The sequence below is a fragment of the Odontesthes bonariensis genome, chromosome 17, assembly GCF_027942865.1.
Source record: "Odontesthes bonariensis isolate fOdoBon6 chromosome 17, fOdoBon6.hap1, whole genome shotgun sequence".
Lineage (NCBI taxonomy): Eukaryota > Metazoa > Chordata > Actinopteri > Atheriniformes > Atherinopsidae > Odontesthes > Odontesthes bonariensis.
The window spans coordinates 19,102,547-19,122,564 of NC_134522.1; the positions used below are offsets into that span (position 1 = coordinate 19,102,547).

Here is a 20,018-nt window from a genome sequence, read left to right on the forward strand (position 1 = left end):
GAGAGCACAAACAGCAGGGTCGAGAGAACGTCTCGGCTTGGTGAGAAAAGCTTGTTTGGTTTTGTGTAACTAAAGCAAAAGCATTCCAGGAGTTTTAAGAACTACCAGATGGGAGCTCACCCTCTCGCCGTCTCCCTCCTCCCCTCATCCTCGCTCTCCTGCAGCACTGGAGCACACTCCCTGTGCCCTTATACAGCCATGTGAGTTCCAGGCGTGCTTCTGAGCTTCAGCCCCACTGAGCTATGTGAGGCAGTGAAGTATACATATGGCTGAGTACATGGATTGGACTGTGTGTCTTGGTGAGGCAATACAGAAGCATGTGGCATTTTACTATGCTATCATTTCATGATGACGAATCTCAGAAGAGAATACTTATAAATCTAAATTAATCACTATTCATTAGTTATTTCAACTGCCTGATCATAGATTAGATTTGAAGCCTCAGCCTAAGTTTCTCAGCAAAGACTTCAGATCTTGGAATATTCATAAAGTCTCTGCCATGTGTTGCTTCTTTTTGCTGTTGATAGTTGATTTCTGCTGACAGTCTCTGGTGATACTTCAACTGTATGTCGTAGTAATTATCAAAGAATGATCTTAGGGAATGATATCATTGAGGAAAAAAAATTGGCTCTCCTGCATTCTCAGCATACACTACTGTCAGGAGAAGGAGAGGCGAATGATGGTCAGAGTGCTGACAAAAGCTTAGTTGAGTTCCATTAGCAAAAATGACACCTGGACAATAAGACCCCAATCGTCCATCTTTCAGACTTCTGGCAGGAACCAGGCAGGAACCAGGCATGAAGCCAGAGGAGAGGGGTTGACTAAGAGCCAGCTGGACTTGGAAGGTCTACTCCTTGGAACAGATGATTCACTGCAGTGAGTAAGGCTAGCCACAAAGAATCACAAACACCATCACAGTCTAATTTTACAACACTGAAATTTACCGTTCAAACGGATGGAGACCCTACATGGACAAAAAATTAAAAAAAAAATATAATAAAAAAAAATAAAAGATGTTTGATTTCATCATCCTAACCCATGGTTACTTGCAAATGTAGATATACCAATTGGGATGAGGGAACGACTGATCAGTACTCACGAACAATAAATGATGTTCTAATTCTGTGCAATAAACAAATTAAGCTAAATTTAAGCTTATTACCTAATCTGAGAAAGAAAAAAAAAAAAAGATCAGAATGTGCATGTTGTGTACATATTATTTTAACAAACTGAAGACAGTGAAGGTCATTAAATCAAATTAAGCAAACAAATCACTTTTCCCATTTCCACTCACCCTGAGGACAAACAACATTCACTGAATTCCACTGGCTTGGGGAGAGTAACAGAAGTTCATTTTAGCCAGCAGATGAGGCAGAAAAGGTGCTAAAAAGCTACACCCCTCCCCCCCACACACACACACACACAAAAAAAAAAAAAAAAAGGATAATCACACACTTTGGCCTAAACTCTGACTTGAGTCAGAGTTTAGGCCAAACCACAGTCCCTTCATGCTATAACAACAGTGGTCAGCGCACTTGGGCCCAGTCAAGCAGCCCACAGGTTGACAGACCATAAATCTGCTGGACAAAAGAAAATAAAAACACAAATTCAGAAAGATTTCTGGAGGACAAAGCAGTCGAACCAACACTTTCCTGAGAAAGAACTCAACTGTCAACGTCCTGCGTCAAACCTCATCCTACAGTGTGAAGTGCAGACACGAGCCTACTGGAGTCTCTTTCATTTCTTGCCTGGTCATCCATTTCTCCAGTCATGCAAGTCCGTTCACTGTACTGTTACAGTACATGCTCCAGAGAATAATACTGTGCCTGTTTTCGCACATACGGTTGTAAAAGACTGCTTACACATTACGTTTGAGTGGAGCAGCCTGACTCTTGTTATCCTGAAGTGGTTCTTTGATGAAAGAAGCATCTATTTTTCACCCCACAGATTCTTTGCTCCACAGTCATGTGTTAGTCAGTCGTAAAGAGTGCATTTTCTGTGCTTGCTCAAAGGATGACTTATAACTGTATTTGACTCTTCTGAGTGGGAGGACAACATCTACAATGCATTAATCATTTAAGTCTTTAAACGAGCAAGCAGCTAAAATGCGAAGCTTTGACATTTTTCTTTGTTTTTCCCCCAATATCTATCAGACCACAACTAAATAAAACTACATATGTTACACTATAAGTACACAACTAATATCATATCTTAAACAAACAATAAAAACGGGTTTTAGGGACTGTTTGGAACTATTGGAAAAGTTTAAATAATTTGATCCTGAACGGTAAAGCAGAAAATCCCCTATGCTACTTCCTAAGTATTAACTAAGAAGTGTAGCAGAGGATGTGAGAGGTGCCAAATGGAATTAAAGGTCCAAATGGGGGTGGAACCAAGAGATTTTACAGTAAATCAACCTTTTGCCGAGTTCTCTTCTCACCCAGTCAGCCCAGATGGACTGCGTCTCGGTCAGAAAACAGCTGCTTTAGACATGGGAAAAGCACAGCTGGGATAATTCGCTCTAAGCGTTTAACTTGGAGTGTTATGTTGATTTTCCATGCTTTGTCCCTGTACAATATGTGATGTTCACAGAGACAAAGTAGAAGTTGGAGGATAACATATTTGTTCAGATAACAAGACAACCGACAGCCTAAAAATCACTCAAACTATAAAAAACATAATGAGGAAAAATTGACTGAAACAGCCGAATGATGCATGAGAGGACTTCGCTCAGAAATTGTTTTGGAACAGGACATTGTTCATGTCTGGTCAGCTGGCCACACTGAACCAGAGTAAAACCCCTCCAAAGAAATCAGAATAAGAACTACAACAGCTGTTGAACCTCTTTGCCAGTAAAGGGGAAAAAAAAAAAAAAAAAAAAAAAAAAAAAAATCCCACTAGCTTTTCCTTTCTGTTTCTATCTTCAAGTATCTCGACCCCTCCCTTTCTTCTGTCTGGAGCGAAGGCCAGTTGGACAGCCCTCATCTCTTCCTGTCCCCTCTCGATTCTCTATGCTTTGCAGCTCACAGGCAGTCAGCAGAAAAGACTCACAGGAAATTGTCAAACTCAAAATTACCCAGCGAAGAAAAAAAAAGAAAACGCTTCCAGACCAGACCATCTGTAAGTAGGCCAAGCCGAGTGTCATAAAGTTACAGTACATTATCTGTTACGGCTAACGAGCAAATAAGCACCGTGGTGTAAATATGACGGCACGCACACACACCACCCTTACAGTCACCGTACGACCTTCCACATCCTGCCATGCGTCAAGTCAGCTAAAAGCAATTTGTTCGAAATTTCTTCGGAGCTGAAAGTGTCACACTGATCAGCCATGGCTGACACAAAGACTGCAGTGCTGTTTATCCCCCCCAACTCCCTGCCTCCAACAGCTTCTTTTTACATTTAAATTCAATGGCGTGCGTAATTTATTCTTTCACGTCACGGAACTGGTTGAATGCCACATGTAAACGCCAAGAAAACCAGGAAAACTGCTGCTGGGGTCTCCGTTCTGTGGCTGCACACTGTTCTGTGACAAAGACACAACAGGTGTGCTGTGACCCCGTCTTATGGAGGGGTTTATATGGGGGGGGGGGTTTCTCCAAATCTACTAACCCAAAAGGAGATTGTGACTAAGAGGCAGGGGCGGAGGGTGAGGCTTCTGCTGCGGAAAGTGGGAGTTAGCAGGTCAGGGGTTGTTGGGGTCCAGCATGTGACCTCTGACACATCAGCATGGAGCCACTGATACACGATATCCACAGTGTGGATGTGTGTGACCCTTAGAGCATGTAGAAGAAAAGATGATGTTTAAGCAACAGAGCGCGCAAGAAATGAGTTATTTACATGTATATGAGTGTGTACTTCGGTGTGTATTTTAAGGCTGGGAAAGATGGAAAATCCTTGTATACTAAACACTACATTGGGACAGATAGACCCCTGGGCTCAAGGACACATCCTCAGACTGGTCTGCCAGACTGCGTCGTTTTAAGCGTGTTTAATAAACACAACAAATTGCCAGAGAAAAACAAAGCGCGAGGAAGGACATGATTAGCAAAGTTTGAGGCAGAGCATTTCCAAAAATAATATCACCAGAGGTTGTTTTCAGTTTATCAGGGTGGGTACCTCCAGGATGTCCATGGAGACTGGATCGAACAGTCTATAGTTCAGAAAACTTGCATTCAAATAACTCTGCCAGTCAGTAACCCCTCATCCTCAACTATTTTCCACATCTCCACTGAAACTAAAACCCATCTTGAATAAAAACTGATGTCCTGAAAAGCGTGTCGGTGTTCCCACTCACTGAAAGTTTTGCAGATGTCCGACACAGCCTTGAAGACCCGGTCTGAGAAGTTCACCTTGACCTTCATGTGCTTCATGTTGGGCAGCTGGAGGCGCAGCAGTTTGTGTTGGGGCGTGAAGAGCAGCCTGGCATCAGCTTGGATCCCATACTTGTCCAACGTCCAGTGTGTTTTCAACAGCCATGTCTTCTTCTTCTCCCACCACAGGGCATGGTCCGACCAGTCCTTCTTCACATCTAGCATACAGGAGAACAGATAAGAGTGGATGAATTTTTAGTAAAAAGGCACAGTGAAGAAGGTGAAATGAAAATTTCATTTGCTTTGTCCTACATACTGGGACATAGGCTGTAAAACAACTCAAAGTTTAATTAGAGCGGTCAGCCTGTACCCATCAGACTGTACCAAGCATGTCCTCTTCAGCGCGTATTTCGGGTGTTTAGAGAAGTTTAGAGGAGTTTAGAAAAGATTTGCAGGGAGGCAGCACAGTCAAAGTGATAGGGATCAGAGGGTTGTGTGAGAGAGGTGGCTGTTTGCGTGACACTGGGGGAATATCAGGTTCATACCTCCCTCTTTGTTCCATGGTCACACTGTGATCCTTTTAAAACAGACACAAGGCACCCAAAACCCCGTATAGCTCCCGGGCTTTTGCTCCATAGGAGCACTGCACAATGCGGACCAACCTGTAGTCTTATCGTGCATGTGTCTGGTTTCAAGGGCAAGGAAGAAAGCTGCGGGGATTTGAGGGAACTCGAGGCCTCTCTTTTGCGGATCACCTGGTTTCTATGTGAGCAGCAAAGTCATGGACCGAGGTTCTGTTTAGATTGCTAATCAGTGAAAGAGTGAAAGAGCTGTGGAAGAGTTCAATTAAATCAACTAAGATGCAGCACACAGGCCTATAGTTTTAGTTCATTACTCTACTTTCAGATATCCTTTTTGTAGTGATGTCATTACTTGAGCATTAGTCCTGGCAGGCACTTCCAAATGCTCCGTCTCAGTCTCTCCGCCCACCTACGCCTTCATTGCTTCTCCAGCTAAATCTCAGTATCACCCTGGGTCTCTCTCCACTTTGAATCACTGTGCCCAGACGGAGACGTGTGCTTAGTCATCTTCTGATCAAAACATTTTTATCTGAACTGGTTCAACTCTACTACTGCAGCATCGGGGGGGGGGGGTTAAAAGGCATGTACCTCGATCAAGGAGAAGTCAGTAGTCAGCCAGGTGATAACGATACAAATATAGATGTAGTGCCATATAGGAATATTCAGGTTTCAAATAATGACAATTATAATCTATGCCCATTAAAGTTTTTTTTTTTGACCACCTGCTTTTCCATTCGAGGTTGGTAGCGTGTTGTATAGTAAAGCATCACCTCATTATACGGCGGGGAAACAAAAACAGCTACTATCAACCTGACAGTTTTGATTTTCCATCATAACCAGCACTGCTGATGCTCTTCACATTCGTGCTATAAACCGAATATTATACCCTTTGGTCTCTTTATGTGGACCTCTTCCTTCTGTCAGACAGCTTATTGCCATGATTACCTCAACCTTGAGAGGCTCTCCGTTTTCGCGGGCCGCTGTTGTTTTCACTGACCTTTACTTCACATTAGGGGAAGTACATACATATGCATTACTGACACTTCTCTGCCAACCTTGTCTCAGGGTTGAGTCTATAGGATTAGTGAGCGAGTGAATGAAACATCAGACTGCCTGCTTAGACCAAGTAAACAAGACTGCTGTGATGTGAGCAAAGCTAACCGAGCTGAGGGGGAGATTATCATATCGATTGTGACGAGGAGCACCAGTTTAAGAAGGAGTGTAGAATTTTCTAGGTGAGGGGGGGGGGTTGTTTGTCAAGCTGTTGGGTTTTATGCCGTTCACTCCCACGGGCAAACACTTGGAACTTGAGTGAAAACATTCCAAGCTTTCCGAGTCCCTGTGCGAGTTACTCTAGCAGCATGGGGCCCCGCTGTCATCGCTCCACGCTGGTCCCTCAGCTGTGCAGAGGGCGACTTCATTTCTAGCATCAGCATAACTACGCCTTTAAGTTTCCTGCAGCTATTAAAAGGCAGAAATAATGAGAGAGCGCGTGGAGAGAAAAACTGAAAATAATCCAAAGTGTATTTTCATAACTCTGCTCACAGTTTTTCCTCCAACAACCTTGTAATTTCTGGTGTCTGCGAACGATGCAGAACAGCTAGCATTAACGTTTGGCACTCAGGTCTTCACCGCAGGCCAACGCTCTAAAGAAACGTCCTCAAACTCAGCAAGCATTTCCAGCATACAATCTATGGAAAGACATGAACACTCGTCCCGAGTGGTCTCCCTATACACCCTTCTTCTCCGTTTCCTTGTCACTGCCCATCGCCAAAACCTCACTGAACACAGCCTTCCCCTGTCCTTGCTTGCATCATTACGCAGTGGTTCGATGTGTTGTGATTGGATAAGGCAGCTCTGGTAGGCTTACACTGGGCTCGTTCAGCAATATTGTGGTAACCCAATCCACAGAGCGAATGAGACGGGGCCAATGGCATCTACCATCTAAAAATACAGCCTGCCAAGCCTGACGTAATGCAGCAGCCAGAGGAATGGGGGGGCCTAAGTAATTGGGTGCATCAAATGTGGACCCACAGTCCTTAATGCATGTTCGTGCGCGTGCAGCACTTAAAAGACATGGGGAGGGGAAACAAAATGAGAAAACATGTTTTATGACCTCTGCAAGACGTGACAAATGTAACGGAGATTGTGCGTTTTGTGTGTGTGGGTTTGAGTATTTGTCGAGAGGCGGATGTTCCTCTTATCCATCCATTAACTACATCAGTGCTGTGTGCTGCGTGTGCCTGTGCTTTAACGAGGAAAATTAATTCATAAATTCTGCCAAACCGACAACTTCTCATTCACCACCACAGCTCTAAACCAGGGCTGCTTCCTCTGCTTCGTGCTCTAGATACCAAAGACAAAGATGCAATCTAAAGACAAAAGAAAAAGACACAGATTAATGTTACCTTAGCTCAGTAAGCTTTCCTTTTCCCAAATACGCAAACTCTGCATCTTTACTTGAAATGAATCACTGAAGGCACAAAAGGTATTCAGTCTGAAGGGCTTTCATTAGAATTATAATGAAGACTGAAGTGTCCCTACTTCCCTCTCCTCCACATCTCTCCTCCTCACTCCCTCCATCTTTTCCTTTCTGGCCAGAGTATCTGTGGTGTTTACATTAGGAGGCAGCTATGTTTATGGAGGCTTTTCTGGAAGGGGGAGGGGGCAGGGCAACGTTGGAGAGAATGAAAAAAAAAGGGAACGAGAGAAAGGGCATTAAAAGGAGAGATGGAGAGGACAAGGAGAGGACAGGGGAGGTGGTCTAACTGGGAACGTAATGACAATGCAGCAAGTATAAGGAGAACATTCAAAATCAAAGTCTACAAGTGAACATCACAAATATACACTGCATCTTCAATTCATCTATTCCAACATATGACAAATAACCTGCATGGCGAGGCGAACAAAACGTAGAAAGAAACAATTTCCACTCGTTGACTGAGACAGATGCATGCAAAACACACCGACCTCTGAGGTCAACTTAATCAGTTCTGACCAAGAAAACAGTTGCACGCATTTCAAAATTGAGCACATGAAGTTCGGCCACGATACCATGAGCAAATGAGACTGCCCGACATCATACTTTAATAATCGCTCTTGTGATCTCTTTCTCGGTCAAACAACTAAAGCGTCCATCACCATTCAATAAAGCTTAGAGTAACTATCAATTAGTCTGTTTAATTCCACCAAATGACAAAAAATAAATAAAAATCTACTGAAAATACAGAGATATTCAGTCACCGATGCCTATCGCTGAGATTAGCACCAAATTGAACAACTCAAGAGACGTACACAGTTTCATCAACTGATGAACTAATCATAACCAATCTGTGCAGCTATACAGCAGCAGACGTGATGAACAGTAACGTGGAAGAAAGCTAAATCAAATCCTTCCTTCTTCTCTTTACTAGCACAGCAGTTAAAGTCAGGTGACACACAAAGCAAAACCCAGGCCCATGAAATGAATCATGAGGACACTCTTGCAGGTCACAGGGTTTCGCTGCATTTGTACAGCGAGCCTTTTTTCTCAAATAAAAAGGTTTTTTTTCCCTTACCAACCACAGCATGTTCATACAGTTCAAGGTTTTGTCGTTTTCAGCCATCGGCTGATAAAAACAATACAGCTGGGTGAGACTGGTCATGCCGTTTCCTTGGCGACTCGTGGCTGACGCCACAGGGGCGATGGTGCAAGGCGACAACTTGTTTTCATACACAACAGAAACGGCGCTCGGGGATTCTTAGACTCATCTCTCACGTACTCGCATACAAAACATGCAGTTCATTCCACTCAACAACATGAAAGCCCTTCTGTTTCCAAATATAATTCACATGTGAAGTGGGGTGAAGGTCAGTATTGACATGCAAAGATATAGGAAGCAACTGTTCTGCACTGTCCCTAAATTAGAGCTACTGTAAACGGCATTTACGCATTCTGTGGCTCGTACATTCTCACGCCAGAGATTAGCGATATCAGCAGGTTGGATTGACAGGTGATGGCAGTATCTGTACTGCAGACACCAGATAAAGAGTCACAGGGGAGGGTATCAGAGACTGAAGTGATACCTGAACATATCAGTGACAGGAGTGGCAGCAGAGGAGCAGACAAAACTCGTTTTTTGTACTGGTGACACAAGAAGAACAGATTGTGATCAATTCAGCACACCGTTTAAGTCGGATGAAGCAAAATGGCCACGCTGTTCGGCTGGAGAGGTCAAGGAAGAGACCCCGACAACCCGGGGACTTTATTATAAACCCGAAATGAAATGCAGAATCTCCAGGAGAACCGAAAGCTGTGCACTACTGAGTAACAGTTAATACTGTGGCACAATAAACAGCAGAAATTAATCACTAAAGCCCCTTTCTGGCACACTTTGCTTCCCATTATTCTGGAGGAATTGAAAGTGTCCGTCACATCTTAATGAGCCTCGTGGTGCTTTTCTGTACCATTATGCAACAGCAATCTGACTAGGTTGGACGTATTAACAAGTAGATATCACTTTCAACATGGCACAGTCTGAACAGCAGCAATCGCATCAACTGATAAAAAAAATAAATAAAAAATAAAAAAAAGCACAGTAGTAGTAGATGAATCTGAGTTACGATAAGCTGTCACTGATCAAGTCACTGAATAAATACCAACGACGTCCAACCTTTCCTACTCAGTGTTTGAGCCAAATGAACGAGAGCAAACTGCAGTCAAACGAGCTTGATCTGCAGCAGAAGCTTCTGCCATTTGCAACCGTTCCAATCCACGTCCACCGTGTTAAATACAATGCGACCGAATGTTAGCTCGATGGGAATGTTTGTCTGTGTTGTGTGGCTTCCAATCGTGACGGTGTGAAAATGTCTTCAAGTGAAGTAAAAGATCTCGTTTTTCTAGAGTTAAGAACCGTGCTGTTCCTTAAAAAAAAAAAGCTACACTGTCACAGCACTGCAATCAAACCCAAATGAGTATAACAGTGGCTGTTCAATAGGCTTAAAGATATTTTTCAGCTGCTTCAATCCACCCACTAATGTCTTAAACAACCACCATGTTTGGCTTGCTCAAATGAATTGTTATGGCAATAGGACACGGTGTTGTGGGGACATTAGGACTTTAATATACCACACACTTCATGAGGTGTCCAATCTCACAATCACCGGTGTGAGGAACATCTAAAAAAAGGAAAATCGACCAATGTCCAAGTGACTCGATGCCGTCAGTTCCACAGATTGATGAAGCCATCAGTGTTGTGTATTTCATGTCTAAAAACAGATTGAGTAATGTGGAGGACTGAGCGAATGTGAAAGGTGAATAAACAGAAAATACAGGCGGGAGTATTTCAACATGCTGGATACTAAACACGCAGTGCACACTGTTCAAACAAATGCTGCAGTTCCAACACATGTTTCCAGGTGTGTTCGAGTCCACAAAGAAGCTGGAAAATGTGCCGTTTTTGATGGACAGTCAATCAGTTCTCTAGTGAGCCATTCTGTTGCTCTACAGTTAGAGACAGTTGAAGTAACTGTGGGGCTTTTTCTAAGCTCTAATGTTCTAATGTTTAAAGGGGAACTGCGGTATTTTCAACATTATCGTCTGCAATGTTTTAGAACCCCCCTCACCGCTTTTTTGATGTTTACTGCTGTCTCCGGTATTTGCCTAATTTGTTTTATTTGACATTTTGTACTGGATGTTCGTTGATATTACTCCGCCACCGCTAAGAAAATAGTTCGAGCATGAACGAGCTGCCAAATAAAACACGACAGAAGCAACTTTTCGCAACGAAATTTGATATGGATTACCAGTGCACACCAGTAACCACTCCGGTGAGTTGATGATTTTGAAAACGGACGTTTATGGTGCTTTTATGGACCTTTTAGGACATGCACATGACTTGCCATTCTGAAGCAGGTTGAGAAGAATCAAAATTAGGCAAATACCGGAGACAGCAGTAAACATCAAAAAAGCGGTGAGGGGGGTTCTAAAACATTGCAGACGACTCAGACTTAATGTTGAAAATACCGCAGTTCTCCTTTAAATTGGCAACGCATGGCCTTTTTCACCTGCTACGAACAACCACCGTTAAACGCAGCAATGTGCATAAACACCCCCAACACGCTCACAAGAAATTAAGAAAAAAAAAAAATACATCTATACGAACATCAATTTTGCAAACGAAACTCATCTGTATCCAACTCAGTCACTGACAAATGCAGTGATCTGCTCCAACTCACAGGCCTGTTATTATACAACAGCTCAGCATTCTGCCAACAGACCATCAAACATGTCTTTTTTTTTTTTTACAGGCATTAAATATGCAATACTCGCTGAGCCTGAAAAAAGAAAAAAAAAAAAAAGTCATGGAACATTCTCATGTGTTACCGATTATGCTGGTGTACTACCAATACTAGCACTACAGCCACATACGAGTCAAAATCAGATGGGTATGTTGCTTTGGTTGATTTTTTTTCCTTTGGTAATTACGATACTGTAAATTATATAACAATCTCATTTCCATTCAGGGCTAATTAAAGTATTAGAAGATCCAATTCACATCTGGACAACTTTTACATGATACAAAGACATCAGTCCAAACCCAATGGGACTGTTCATAATTGGCTCCAACATGCGCCACAGTGGGCAGCACTTGTTGACACACTAAGGATAGATTGAGGGTGAATTCAGATCGGATCGCTCATACCTCTGTTCACATTCTTCTGATAATTCAATGTGTCCTGGGGACAGATTCAGGGACCAGACCAATAAAATTTCTACCACCGAAACATGTCACTGTCCGAATAATGATCATTCACGGTCACATTCAGTGTGTGTATTCATGGTATTTCGGGAATATCAGACCTCCTGACGTCCTGTCTGTTGCTCGGCCGACAGCGTGACGTAGGTTACGTGTTTATTTACATACAAAGCAGGTAACTGAGATCCCATCAGAGGTGATCACCCAGGATGCATGCGGGAGACAGACTCACCTACTCAGCAATGTCCACTTTTTGGTCAGATCGCCCAACATGCATATTAACCTGAAGCTCTCTGTAAAACACACCTTAGAAAATGACAGGGTTCTCCCAAAATACCGAAACCTTTTATTTCTCAGCCTCTGAAGAGACTCGGAAAATGAAATATAGGTTCAACCTTTGAGCTTTTATTGTAAAACCACCAGCTTTGCCCAAAATACTGTTGCAACACTCGCATCTCATCAGGCCTCAAAAGTAAAAGCAGGCATGTGTTGCGTCAGGTCTGAATGGAAAGAAACCCAGGGAAAACGGATCAACTGCTACTCCTCACAACTTAAAAAAAGCCAGTTGGCTTTTCAAATGGCTTTACTGCAACGGCAAAAGAGAGGCAAAAGGTTGGATAAAAATGTGGGTCTGTATGAAGGCTGAACCAGGCTCTTAGACCACTGAAAGCCAGTAAGCACTTTCCCTTGGAATAAAGCGAATCCAAAATCTAAACAGGAAATTTAGGCGCAACCAGCCTGTTACAATAAAAAGGGGTCTGCAGAGCTGACTTTAATGCATTAGAAAAGGCCAGAGGGCTATTAAAGGAAGCCTCCTCAGAGACTGTTTGTATCCATTTGTGTCATAATCCCAACACAGCAAAGCAGTGGGGATACTCCCTCTCCGCCCTGACCCAGCTTTATACAATTAAGTGTTCGGGGCCCTGGCGGAATAATGACATTACAAAGAAACTCTGTAATGGATCAATGGAGCAGATATACAATATTCATCTCTCGCTCTATCAATGTTTACGTCCCCTCAGGACGGCGATGCCCTGGCCCACTGATACCTCAGAGCTGGACGACAGGATACTGTTACAACAGCTCTGCAAACCCTGAGGTGATCCCGCACGGTAAAAACAAAACTTCTGCATTCTCACAGCTGCTCAGTAATCAAATAAAATGATTAGGGCTTCAAGAAATTAGGAGTGACAGGGTTACCCCCAAATATTTCCACAATTTCTTTCCGCTGATATTAAGCAATTCCTTGGGCTATGAAAACAAAGTCCTGCTGCTTGGTGTTGTAAAGGAAAGCTATAGAGCGTCAGGCCGGGAGGTATGAAATTAATGTAATGTGGAATGAGAGGCTACACAAAAAAACTTGAGATCAGTTTACTCCATTGACTCAAAGGTTTGTGGTTCTACAACAATGTGGAGGTTTAACATTTCCTTCGAACGGACCCACTGTGCTAGTCGCACCACAGGAAGGTGAAAGGGACAAAATGCAATCGGCACCAGATTCCCAGAGGAACGAACAAAAGTTTGCTCTGGTACGCATCTTCGAGGCCAAATAGAATTTACTCATCCTTAACCAGCTCAGCGACAAATCCAAGCAGCGGAAAACACTAAATATTTCAAACAGGACACTTTGATATTGCTGTAATTTTCAAACATAAACATCCTTTATCAAAGTGTCGAGCTGAGAAAACACACAAAACAAAAAAGATAAATAAATAAATAAAAAAAAATAAAAAAAGGGAAAGTTGTCCCTCCTGGGGGTTGAAAGTAATTACATTCTTCATTGAGTGATTATTTTCCTGATGAATTATTCGGGCTACAAATGGTGAGGCATGGATGAAAAGACATGTTGCAAATTTCCTATGGCCAACGCTGACGTAATCGCAGTTTGAATTGTTAAATGAATACAGTCTCAAAAAAAAAAAAAAAAAAAAAAAAAAACGTACAACAGCAACACATCGGGATGCGATGCGATATTCTGAGCTTGGGGGAAATGTCACACTCTTTGCTAGAAAATGTCACAGAAAACTGATTATCGAAACAAGATTTACTTGGAAAAGCCATTTCGTTCGGTTTTGATGACCGATCCACTCATTGAGTAAAAGTTTAAGCTCATGCTTAAAGGCTAACATGCACTGCATTCCGACTAACTTTCCATTCAATCCAGTCTCAGCGATAAGACAAGCAGAACAGCACGAGGAGGAAAAGCACATATAGAATAGATCTGGTTCTGTTAAACCCGCCGTTATACAGGCTAGTGGTCCACATAAGATCCCATCTGCAGTGTGTGTGCCGAGCAGCACAATCGCAGCAGCATCTTGCCAGTGAAACAGGAAAGCTCTGGCCTGGGCAGGACCACCACTTAGGCTAACTACTTCCTGTAAGAGAGATTAAACAGTAAGATGATCACACAGGCTGCCAGGCCATTTCTCACTTCAAACTGCATGGCTCCACGGTCGCAACTAATGAGTCTCATTACACTTAGTAATATGTCTGAAGAAGGAGACTGCTCTCATGTGCGGAAAACATGAGAGACCTATTCATGGCTCTCCCATCATCAGCCAAGATACGAGTGTAAAATTTTTTTGAAAAGTCCCCTTCGCCTGACAAAAATGCCCCTAAGACCAAGTTGGCAGGACGGCAGGCATGGAAGGCAGACAGAAGGTAGGGGACTTAAATTTTTTATTTATTTATTTTTTTAAAAAAGGACAGAGGAAATTCAGCATCCTGTGTTAAACAGTGTCTGTTTCCTAATGAAACTAGCACTCCATTGTCAAATCGAGGCTATCTTCCTTTGCTCACCACAAGCTTCAATAGAGGTATCTCAACGCCAGAGAGGAAGAAATGAATGAAAGAAACTACGTGAATAATAAAGAAATACATAAATACATCTCGTGCGTTTGCTTACAAATGCTTTCCATGTACGAGTTCCTCTGAGAAAAAAAAAAGAAAAACGAAGCAAATTCAGGATGCTGACAGTCAGCAACATACTTGCGATGTATGTTAACACACATTTTCTCTGACATGCAGGGAAAGTTCTCTGTGGTGGGCTGGCGGTAACAACAGCCAAACCTCGACCCCCCCCCCCCAAAAAAAAAAAAAAGGAAACAACCACATGCACAAGCAGAGTCACACCAGACCAATTAGTCAGTTCAACTTCTATTTCTGGAACTTTGAACAGTCAGTGTACGTGAACAGGGTCAGAAACCACAAAATAATAAAGTGCACTTCAGCGTTTCCTATTGGTCATTAAACCCTGCTATGTGTCTGTAGGGGTGGATGGTGTCAAATTTAAAAAAGGCATGGTTCGGGAATACTTGAAAGACAAAATAATTTTGATAAATATTTCCACAAAAACATATTTCGACGAAATGGAAACTGAAAAAAAAAAAAAAAAAAGGAAGGGGGAATGGGGAAGAGAGGAAACTAGGGAGGGTTTACAGAGAGAGCGGGAGGCAGATGAAGCAAGCAGCAGAGACTCCAGCGATGACGGCAGCCACCAGAGAGCCACATGCCTATCCCTGAAAGTCATTTCCTGCTTCATGGAAGACTTTTATGGAATTCTAGCAGCATGGCTAACGTCACAATGGGGAAAGACAGCCCGAGGAGAGACAGTCCCATTTTCTTCTCCATCCAGTCCCTCTGCCCTCATCTGTTTCTGTGTCACCAAGCAGAGCCAAGACAACGGGGCACATAAACGAATGCAACAGTCAACAGTGTTTGCAGCACATGCTACTCAATCGGAAAAGTGGTTTGTGCCATTATCTGACACTTGTTGCTCTTAAGTAGCACTTACTGAAAGCCGCAGATGATCAGGCCTAAAAGCTGTGCAACTTGGGAACCTTCCCTTTAAATCCAATAAAACTTCTGCTGTTTGGACAGCACTCGTTTTCCCGGCTAAATGGAGCAGCTTTTAGAGCAGAGTATGGCACTTTTGGAGAACGACAACAAAGGCAGAAAAGGCAGCAATGATGGAAAGCAACGGAAGGATGAAAGGTCTACAAGAGCAAGGGACCAGGGGGTGGTAAATCATTTGGCTTTAAATAGTGCTCTCATGGAGTTTTGCAGGGAAATGGAAGCAGCGGCTGTTATTGTGATCAATACCTAAGTGCCTTCCTGGCATTTCTCTATTTAATCCATTATCGAAGGCCATCTGAGCCTGCAGTGTGGACAGGAGGCCTGCAGCTCACTGGGAAAAAAATAGAATGATGAACGCAAGATCCATGTGGATGAGACACACCCACCGACTCACACAAGCAGCCTCGCGTGTGGAAGCATATGCACAAGTACTACTAATGGAAACTCTGGTCCGGCATACAGAAGGCAGACGAGATGAACGTATGGTCCCGAAATGATCAAACACACACCGGAGAGCAAGCAGGGTTACAACAAACGGCAACGTTTGCTCAAGAAACTAAAAACCTGAATCGCAAGAGGTCAACACTTTCCCTTCAGAGTGAAAGACTAAAAGGAGGCAGATTAATCATTGACACGTTTACCAACCATAGCGTCCATCACGGGGGGGGGTCCAAAACTCGCAGCGAAACAGAATGTGACCGATCACCTTAAGCTCACTCAGTCTTGCTGTTCTTCACCAAAAACTCTTCCTATTCTGCCTCGATCCTGGCTGCATGATCAGTAAACAGTCACCTGCAGTGCGTGGCCATGTGTTAAACCCATGTTCTAGACGGGTTACTGATTACAATGCAAAACCACCTGTTGACTCAGGGTAACAAAGGACACCGCACTCTGTGTTAAACCAGTTAGGAGACACAAATATGCTCTAAAACACTCACAGAGCAATTTACAGGTCTGCTACCTCCATTGACTTCAAGCATACTTCAGCAGGCCAAATGAACTGCAGCAGTAGTGGTGGAGATGTAAATGTTGTCAGTAACCATGGCTGGACTTACAACACGTTGGTGATAAAGCAGCGGCACATGCGAGAAAAGCTAAATAGAAAATCAGGATTGGTGGAAACGAAGGGAAACACTGTTTGGATAAGAAATAAATACCAGGTTCCCCAGTACAATTTGATATAAGAGAAATACAATTGTGATTGAATACTTTTTTTTTTTTTCAAGAATGAATACCTCACTTATTTGTAAGAGCAACCAAAACAAGAAAGACTTTCCCCATATCACGCCACAGAGAGCAACTCCAACAACGAATAAGACCGTGCCTTGACTAGAGTTCACGCCGGCCCACACATGGAACCAACACTGCACTCATTTAGCATGGATGCTACTCAACACAGACAACCCACAAAGTACAAAGACCTCAATTATGTGGAGCCCCAACAGGAGAGCTAAAAACAGGACCATAGGCAGGGAATAAAACCTTGGAGCACAGCAGGAATTCCGAGCATCTGAGCGCCATCAACGCACAACAAACTGTCACTCCTAAATCTCACTGCCACCGCCGCTGACCTTTTCTCCAGACTCCATGAAACAAGGCAGTGTTCAAGAGGCTGGGACAGAGGGCTCTTATGCTTACTTGCACCCAAACTTGTCAAGTGCATAACTGCAGTTACAGAACAGTGCATGCTGGAGTGGGGGGAGGGAAGCTGTGTATGGTTTCTTTATACCTTGCTAATTGGTAATGCATATATGCTGCTGGGAGCGTTAAGCCCCGTTTCTACGCGTGGTGAGCAACAAATAGACTTTTATAGTTGTGAGGTAATCTGCAAAAGTTTTGAAAAATGCAGCCAGCAAAAAGGCCGCCATTTTAATTCCTAAAACAGTAACATATTGCAGAATGGTCTTTCATTCCAAGTTGAACAAGAAAAAAAAAAAAGAGCCTCAAACAATATGAACATATGAGACGAACCAGCTACTGACACACACACACAAACCCTCATGCAGCAAGGCTGAAATAAAATGAAATCAAATTTTAAAAAGGGTTCTTATTTTCCCCTCCATTTCAACTGGAACGCAGCTCAAATCTGAGGGCTCATTGTTACCTGGCGTCATGTCTTTCACACCAGTAAGTCAACATCAGCCAATCGAGCCCAAGCCCTCCAATCAATTCATTACACTTGGGATACACTGATTCTCTGAGCACGCATTACCTAGTTTCTCCACGAGTTTGAGCATAACTCCACCGATGTGGATTTCCCCAGTGACCCTCAGGGACACGTCCCTGTGGAGGTCGGTGACATGAATCTTCAACTCCCACGTCCCGTCGGCATAGCAGCCGTCGGGCATCCGGATCCCATCCAGAGCCATCCTGCTGAACAGAGAAATCATCAGGTGGGCAAGAAGATGACTCAACTCCTATCATGCTGCACTGAGAAGAAACTTTAACAGACCAAGTATGGAGGCCAAACAAAAACAAAAAAAAATGTTTCCTGTTTGTTATTTTGAACTGACATAATGTGTCTGACATGTGACCTTAGATGGGTTTGGTATGTTAATGTTCCAAATCTGTACCCAACTTGCTTTTCCTTTACTAAAACACACAATTTGTTCATTGAAAAAAATTGACACACTGTTAGTTCCAGTCAATGTGATATCCAATACATGGTATGGGATACAAATTTGACCGTCATCAAAGGGCTCGTGCTGTCTGTCCCCTGCAGAGAGACAGACCTGTGATCGCTGACACTCCTCAGCCTGAGAGAACAGCACGAAGAGTTCTTTTCAAAGGATGAGAAGTTGCTCTGATGTCACGGTGATGTCACCGGGGTTATCAACTGATAAAAACAGAGCTGGGGTTACGGGCTGGATGAATGGCACTTCAGCAACGCGGGCATTTGCGAGGAAAGCGAAAGCTTTTTTTGCGAACAATCCAAGCCCAGTTGCGGTACAGCAAATGTCGGATTCGGTGTTTTGGAGCTACAGCTTCAAAAAAAAAAAAAATCTGTCTCTCACAACGGCCCAAACAATAAACCGCCCGAGGAGCAACTTTTAACATAAACTGGCACATTAGTTAAGTGTCAGGAGAGGTTGATAACAGTAGTTTATCCATAATTCAAAAGATTTTTGTTTTTTTTTTAGTGACATTTTTAAATGTTTCTCCTCCTCGTGATACAAAGCAAATGTTGGGGAGCTCTCTGGCTCATATGAGCGTCTGAATGAAGCCGAGCTAAAAGCAATCTCTTCCAACAACGCCAAAAGCTGCGTTTCATTTGTGAGCCCCACATCGGTGGGAAACGCAATCCGCTCCGTGGTGTAAAGTCACCGCCAAAAAAAAGTTGCACTGTAGCTGTAATCTGTCAGTCTGTGAAGCGGGGTTGTCTGGCGGAGACGGTGGCCTGGCGATCAAAAAACGGCCGTCAGGTCAATAAGCACGGCGGAACAAAGGCGATCAGCCCGCGGATACAAGTTCAGAAAAGACCTTTTGGCAGCTGTAATCTCTGCAAATGTGCCGGTTCACCTGTTTCAAAAAAATAAAAAATAACGGTAAAGGCACTCTTACAAATAGGCTGACGGGTTAATTATGTAAGCACAGCCCTTACAACAGTTTCACCCCCACGGCTGCGTGCACATTTTCGCTGTCGTTCGCCAAAGGAAGAAGTTAATTAGTGAGTGTGGGGAATAAACGGCAAGCCCCGTGGATGTTACCAGGAAAGTAAACAGCAGAAACTTTGGTTAAACGTGACCAGAAAGAAAAAAAAAAAAAGAAAAAAAAACGCAAACGGGGAGCATGACGAGCGAACATTTAAATGTGCACACTCACCTTCACAAAGACGGAAAAAACCCTACTAAAACGGTTGACTAAACGACACAGAACAAGTCTCCCCCTCTTTAATTCATGTATAGGACGTAGTTTTGGGCGATAAAAACAGAGAGAAATCCACAAAGGGACCTGGCTGAAGAAGTGAAGTATCCCAAACAGTTTTCCAACAGGCTTTGGTTTAATGGAGGCGAGCTCTCCCTCTTTCTCCCTCCCCTCAGTCCACAGCGGGTAACGTCACCACTGCTCCAGTCCTTATTTTCCTTCTCATCCCGTCAGCTTTTCTGGTCGCCTGCTGGTCACCTCTCACACACTTTACAGACGAGACCACTGAGAGAACTGCGAGTCATCTCGTCAAAGATCCACACGCTTTATAATCACAACTGACTATTGCGAGTAAATAGAGCGCGCGCGTAATTCTAGAATAATAATAATAAAAAAAAGAAGAAAATAACCTGTGTAAATATACAAAACCAGTCAAAGCTTTGGGCACTACCACTCATTCAAAGTGAATGGAGAAGTGTTTCCAAACTTTTTGACTGGTAGGCCTACTGAATATTATAAAGTAATGGAGGAAATTACTTTAACAGTCTCTATGCTGCTTGATTGTTTTATTCTGTTATTTGTTTTTATCGTCATACTGTGTCCTGCATTTATGATCCCGGTTTACAAGATGAATATAAGAGGGAAATATTTATTAGAGGATGAAGTAT

General features: G+C 43.2%; 1 protein-coding gene across 6 annotated transcripts in view; it reads right to left on the reverse strand.

The window, feature by feature from the left end:
• fermt2 (FERM domain containing kindlin 2) overlaps positions 1–19,559 on the reverse strand; it is a 37,697-nt gene extending 18,138 nt beyond the window's left edge. For 4 of the 6 annotated variants that reach the window (XM_075448830.1, XM_075448829.1, XM_075448828.1 and 1 more), the window contains exons 1-3: positions 19,309–19,559; positions 17,699–17,856; positions 4,298–4,531 (exon numbers count right to left, since the gene is read on the reverse strand). In XM_075448830.1, the coding sequence (XP_075304945.1) occupies positions 4,298–4,531; positions 17,699–17,855 (391 nt within the window). In that variant the 5' untranslated portion in view covers position 17,856; positions 19,309–19,559. Of the gene's footprint in view, positions 1–4,297; positions 4,532–17,698; positions 17,860–18,218; positions 18,284–19,308 lie in introns of those variants that run through there. The other 2 variants (XM_075448826.1, XM_075448827.1) reach the window with 2 other exon arrangements.
• Between the last annotated feature and the right edge of the window lie 459 nt (positions 19,560–20,018).